The sequence below is a fragment of the Dipodomys ordii genome, unplaced genomic scaffold, assembly GCF_000151885.1.
Source record: "Dipodomys ordii isolate 6190 unplaced genomic scaffold, Dord_2.0 Scaffold159, whole genome shotgun sequence".
Taxonomy (NCBI): Eukaryota; Metazoa; Chordata; class Mammalia; order Rodentia; family Heteromyidae; genus Dipodomys; species Dipodomys ordii.
Genome location: NW_012267375.1, coordinates 220,155 through 226,517, shown reverse-complemented (window position 1 = coordinate 226,517; position 6,363 = coordinate 220,155). Strand labels below are relative to the sequence as shown.

At 52.0% G+C, this 6,363-nt stretch overlaps 1 protein-coding gene across 1 annotated transcript in view; it reads left to right on the top strand.

The window, feature by feature from the left end:
- The first annotated feature begins 3,126 nt into the window (after window positions 1–3,126).
- Pttg1ip (pituitary tumor-transforming 1 interacting protein) overlaps window positions 3,127–6,363 on the top strand; it is a 13,779-nt gene continuing 10,542 nt past the window's right edge. Inside the window, exons 1-3 of the mRNA XM_013032894.1 lie at window positions 3,127–3,199; window positions 4,639–4,691; window positions 5,333–5,441. Coding sequence (XP_012888348.1) covers window positions 3,127–3,199; window positions 4,639–4,691; window positions 5,333–5,441 — 235 coding nt within the window. The remainder of the gene's footprint in view (window positions 3,200–4,638; window positions 4,692–5,332; window positions 5,442–6,363) is intronic.

Genomic DNA, 6,363 nt, shown 5'->3' with positions numbered 1-6,363 from the left:
GGGCGGTGTCCCGGGCGCCGTCCGCCCTTCGGGACGCAGGGACGCGGAGCCACCCGAGTCGGTTTCCACGCCTCCCCCAGGGTGGGCCCCGCGGACACTCACAGCCTCCCTGGGACACCGACCCTGGGCTCTGGACGAGGGGTCCGGGGAGGCCCGGCCCGCGCCGGCTCGGCGGGGCTCCGGAGGGTGACGCCCGGCCCCGGACCCCAGGTCCCCGGCCCCCTCCGCGGCTCCGAGCTGGGCTCTGCGTGGGACCAGCTGGGCCCGCGTCCCCGTGTGTGTGTGCGCCTGCGTGTGTGTATGTGTGTGTGTCACTCCCTTGGTTCGTAGAGCCGCAGACACCCCATGACTTGCTTCACAACCTCCAGTTAAGGCTGGATCAGGCCTAGCTCAGGAGCCGGGCATCTTTCTCCACCCTCAGCTTCCCTCCACCTCGACCCGGCCTGGTCCGTCTGTGATCAGTGTGGAGGTTGCCAATTCCTGCTGTCTTGGGCTGTGTGAGGAGGGGCCGACTGGTCCTGTGCAGGGGTCCAGGGCACAAGCTGGGTTCTGGGCACAAGTGCAGCGTGAGTGCTTTTCATCCCACAGATTATCAGTGGCTGGAGGGTGTGTTTGCTTACACTGCTACAGTGCGCGCCAAGGCCTGGGTGGCAGCTGTTCCTGGTTTCTGTTCTGGCTTCTGAAGGGCAGCTGGGATGTTCTCCAGACGCATTCCTTCTTTGTGTCCTCTCTGGGTGGCAACTGCGCTCGTTGGGGACACCTGGGGAGCGGGCATTAGGGTCACTCCTGTGCGGCTGCTGTTTGCCCAGGCACCCAGACGGGCACTGTTTAGAGCACTGCTGTTCTCCACAGGCAGTTGGAGTTGTAAGTACTGATGAGTAATTCTAGTCTTTACAAGAAAGACGGCACAAACCATACTAACCCAAAACACCCCCTTTCAGCATTGCTTTGTGTGCATTGTTACCCATGAACCATGTGAAATTTATGAAATTTGGACTCAACCTTGTCGGTAAGCTTCATCTGGGGAAAGGCAAGCCCCCACAGGAGCTTCCTCACCGGGAAGTGTGGTTTCGAGCCCGATCTGTCCTTCTCCCGCCCCCTCCCCAAGAAACTGCTCTGCACACTTGTGATGGAGGGGCCTTGCCTCTTCTCGCTTCTTGTGGAAGTGTGAGGTGACCGGAGCCTCTGCCTCACCTGAAGCAGACAGCAGAACTGCTCTCCAGACGCCTGTGCTGAGTACTCCCTTGTAGAGTACTCACAACCTTGGGACAGAAACCCCAGTGACATTTACACTTCTTTGCCTATGGCAGTGCGTCCTTTTTTTATTTAATCAATATGGGCTGTACTGAAACTTGGAAAGCACTCAAAAGTGAGTCATGGTTTATGGTATCCTGACAGGGGAACTTTTGTTTTCTTGTTCATCCAACTTCTAAAGGGAATGAGTCTGGAAGTTTTTAAAAATCAATAAATAGGTGGCCCATGCCTGTAGTCCTAGCAGTGTAAGTGGCTAAGATATAGAGACCACTCTGGGCAGAAAAGCTTGCTAGACTTCATTTCTAAAAAACCACCAAAGCTGGGTGCCATTGTAATTCTAGCTGTTCAGGAGGCTGAGATCTAAGGCTCTTGATTCAAAGCTTGCCTGGGGCAGGAGAGTCTGTGAGACTTTTATCACCAATAAGCTACCCAGAAAAAGCTGGAAGTGGCACTGTGGCTCAGGTGGTAGAGTACTAGCTTTGAGCAAAAGAAGCTCAAGAACAGCACCCAGGGTGAGAGACTCGGGACCAATGAAAAATAAAATAACCAGCAAAAAGCAGGGCTGAAAGTGTGATTCAAGTAGTAGCAGGCCAGACAAGCAAGTTCTAAGGCCCTGAGTTCAAGCCTCAGTACCACCAAAAAACAAAGCAATCTAAGGTGAAACCTCAAAATCATAAGACCTCTAAAGTCAGGCATTTACATTCAGTTCCACACTTAAATACAAATGCTAGCCGGGCGCTGGTGGCTCACGCCTGTAATCCTAGCTAGTCAGGAGGCTGAGATCTGAGGATCACGGTTCAAAACCAGCCCGGGCAGGAGAGACTGTGAGACTCCTATCTGCAATAAACCACCAGAAAACCGGAAGTGGTGCTGTAGCTCAAGTGGTAGAGCGATCACCTTGAGCTGAAGAGCTGAGGGACAGCGCCCAGGCCCAGAGTTCAAGCCCCACGGCCGACCAAAAAAAAAAAAATACAAATGCTTTCTTTTATATCCCACAGCACATGATTTTCTCCATCTTATGATGAGGTCAGAGAGCCAGTGTGGCTCTGAGAAACGCATACTAGTTTTCTGGAGAGCAGGGGCCATAGGCCAGTGTATTCCCTTCTTGCTGCACAGGACGGGAGCTTTCCGTGAGCACCACAGGGAACCAAACAAACCTTCCCAATCCTGGAATTCTTTTAAAGCTGACTGTCCCAACACTTGTGTTTCCTGATACTGAAGACAGGCCTTGTTCTTGGCCTGTAGAAGAGGAGGAGGAGCAGGCTGGGCAGCCAGCCTGCTTCTTTGTCCTGGCCTCTTGTTGACTCACACTGGCCAGTAATCAAGAGGCCCAAGGGTAGACAGAATTGAGGGTGTGTCTCTCCAGGCATATTTCTTTCAGTTCACACAGCAGTTATGAAAACAAAGGTCCTGTGCCTCTTCCTCACCAAGGCCGCAGTCAGGACTGACCAGAAGGAGGAGTCTCCTTTCTTTTAGTAGAGAATGTTTGTCCAAAGGCTGAAAGTGGATGTGTTAAGCATACTATGTGTCTCCCTCCCAAGGGGAAGAGCGGGATCTCAGCCTGGGCACTGGCGGAGCGTGCCCCCCAGTCCCAGTGGCTTTTTGTTGCCTGGATGTTTGTACCACGCCTTCCATCTACTAGTTCTGTAAAATAGCTGGTGTCTTCATTTTTTTAATTGACAAACTATAATTGCTTGTTATTTTAGCCAAACTTACGAGCAAGTTGTTGAGGAGGCCTTGTACTCCAAATTCTTCAAAAGTCATTTCTCCAAGATGGAGGGCTTCCTTCTGCACAAGTGGACCATAATTACCAAAATCTGCACGTTGAAGATTGATGAGGTCCTTGAATGCTTGGTTTAGCATACAGACCATATGCAGACTTCAGCCAGCTACCAAACCCCTGACATCCAGGACCACAAGGTACCTGAGTTGTCTCCAACCTCAAGTGCCTGGAACAGCTCCTTTGTCTGTGGTCTTTTGAGGATCTCGATTTGGTATTGTCCTGTCTGGGTCAAGTTCTGAGTTTGTAGCAGCTTCTGAGAGCACCACAGTGTGCAGGCTGAGGTGTTACTCAGCTATGCCGGGGCGGGAAAGTGCAGGGAGCCACCTCATAGGTGGCAGCTCAGGAGACATATCCACTCTTGTTCTACCCCATCCCTGCTAGTAACTAGCGCCCAGCGTTTTTGTTCTGACAATGAATCACAGAAAACTTAGGTGTGCCTTTGGATGAGTTAGTCCTGTGTGGCTCAGGCACCTGTCCAGATGCAGAATGTGCCCCCTCCCCCCAAGCCCACCGTCTGCATGCTGAGTGGATAAGTTCCCTTAGTGCACAGTGTGTGTAAGGGTTCTTTCTGCTCCCAGGCCTTAAAAGACCATCCACAGTTGTCTCCACAGTTAAATAGTGTTGGGTCTTGTTTGGCTGTTCACCTCCTGGAGTTAGACATGTGGACATCTGCAATGTGGAGCTGTAAAAATGTAGTTAGTGTGCACACACCTGCCCAGGTGTAGCTGGATGTGTATTCTAACTTCTCTTGGATAAAATACCTGGGGTGGAATTATGGAATTACAGAAAGGGCACCTGTTGTTTTGTCAGCAGCTGTAGCCATTTTGGGAAAGGTTTGAGCTAAAATCCCTGCCAGCCCCACCTGAGCCTGTTGGTCCCTTCAGTTATAGCCATTCTGTGTCTCACTGCAGTTTTAATTCGCCTTACTTCAGCAACCAGTAGTACATAGACAGCTAGATAGGATGTATGTTGTAACTTTTTAGAGAGGGAGGGTCAGGCTTTTTCTCAAAGTGTGTGTGTGTGGAGGGGGGATGCTGCTGCTAGGTGCTGTTTGAGTGCATGTGGGGAAGGGTTCCCTCACTGTTTCTTTTCTCCTGATGGGCTCTGTTCTGTGGCTGTTGAACGTGGTGTGCCCTTTCCTGTAACACTGATCTGTGCGGAGGAGGTGAGTCTGCCCCGGGCTCCTCTTGGCTGCCACAGCACTTCCCTTGTGCTTGGGGAGTGCTCCCCTGTCCAGGACCCAGGAGGATTAGAGCGAAGTCAATGTGCATACTGTGCTTCTGGCCATTATCACAATGTTGCTGTGATCTTGTCTCCCAGGAGAGTGTGCTGTTTGGGCTAATGATGGGGAAGTCACCTGGCACACCTGTTTTCAGGGAGAGCTGTTACATCTGGAATCTTCCTTTCTGGAGGAGAGCCATATTCTGGCTCTTCCCAAAGGCCTGTGGGCAGCAATCACTTGACTGGACACTGAAGCAGGCTGGCTCCAGGAAAGTTGGTGACTTAAGTCAGAGGGTCACAGCGTTGGCATTCTGTGCTCGTGCTGGCTCTGGCACCTCTTTGATCTAGTGCCCTTGGTGACGCTCTTGTTTCCCCCACAGGTTGTTCTCAGAATACAAACAGATCTTGTGAAGAATGCCTGAAGAACGTCTCGGTGAGTGGTGTGGTGGGGAGCAGGCCTGAGGCAGACCTGTTTCCTCAGCTCTGGGAGGCTCGACAGTTGCTAAAGATGACTCCAGCCTTTGGAAACAGGCTGCCCCTGACCGTGGTCACTGACCCTGCCTTCACTCCTACTTCAGGCGGGACCCTCCCTGGAGCTAGCTGAGAAACATATGGTATGCTGGTATTAGTAGACAAGGCCTAGACTGCAGTTGGTACACCGCCACTTGCCTATGACCAGGCTTTCTGTGTAAACTTGAGAGGTCTGTTGGGCTGTGACACCACGTGGCAGAAGGTCTAGTATGTGATGGCACTCAGAGGACCTGCTGGTTTCTGCAGTGCAGTGCTGTGGGGCCGGCGCCCTGGCCATGGGTGTGCTGTGGTACCCGTGCTTTCTCAGAGTTGTCAGGAGCCGCCCCTCAGCTCCTCACACAGCAGTAGGGAACAGGGCTCTGGCAAGAGGCAGCCATCTGGTCCACTGGAGAGACTGGGCTACTCTCCATGACAGAGTCACTGACCATGGCACTGGGCATTCCTGAAGGGCAGCGAGGCCGAGACAAACCATTTGTTGGCCAGGGTCTCTCCTCCTCTGGAGGGGCAGAGGGCCTCACGTCATCTGCTTGGTCGTTCTTTCAGTGTCTGTGGTGCAATACTAACAAGGCCTGTTTGGAGTACCCTGTGAGGAAAATCCTGCCGCCTAGTTCCCTTTGTGAGCTGAGTTCCGCACGATGGGGCGTTTGCTGGGGTAAGTTGTTTTCATTTAGGTGTTGCAGAGTGAGTGCTTTTTTGAAAGTTGTAGTTGGATGGTGACTAGTTAGCCTAACATGGTATAATCCCTGATATTAAGCAAGAGGTCGGAAAGTGGTGGCAGGCTAGCGCCCAGGCAAGTACCCAGGCTCCCCAGGATCGTCCTGAGAGGGGCTGGAGAAAGGACATGCTGGAAGCTTTTGATTATCTGCCTTCAAGGCCACCCTGGAAGCCCACATGTGGATTCCTGCCACCCGCCAAGGGCCCCTTTGGTGTGCACACTGCTTTCATGGCTGCAGTTGTTCTCACAGACACCGCCTCATGAGGAAACTAACACAGTCCCTACCTTGCCTTTTAAATTAGTTGGAGTGTGTCTTGCTCCCTGGAGCTCACTCTTCTGCAGACCCCTCTGTGGCTTACTCCTTCCTTCCCTAGCTATTTCCTTTCTAGTCATTTCTATCTCAAAAGCTCAGTAGCTTCTCTCTGAAAGGATCCCTGCTGTTAAGGCCAGAAGTGTGGAGTGGTGATTGTGGGGGCATGTGTACATGCCTGGTTCTGCCTATCATGTGTGTCTTCACACATGAAAGCCTGTGGCCTCCATCTTCACCATCTGCTCTCCAGAGCCTTTCCTTCCTCATTTGCAAAGATGGCTCTGGGGCCGGGAAACTGGCCGTGAAGCACTGACTGCTTTTGATTTTGCAATTTTATACTTTTTAGACTAAGTCATAGGAAGACAGAACATATGATTAACACCTTCAAGGCATCTGAGTAGATGTAACACCTCCTTCTGATTTTAAAATGTTGGGGGCTGGGAAGGTGGCTCAGTGTAGAGCGCTTGCCTTGCATGCCTGAGGCCCTGGGTTCAATTCCTCAGTACCACATAAGAAAAAAGCTGGAAGTGGTGCTGTGGCTCAAGTGGT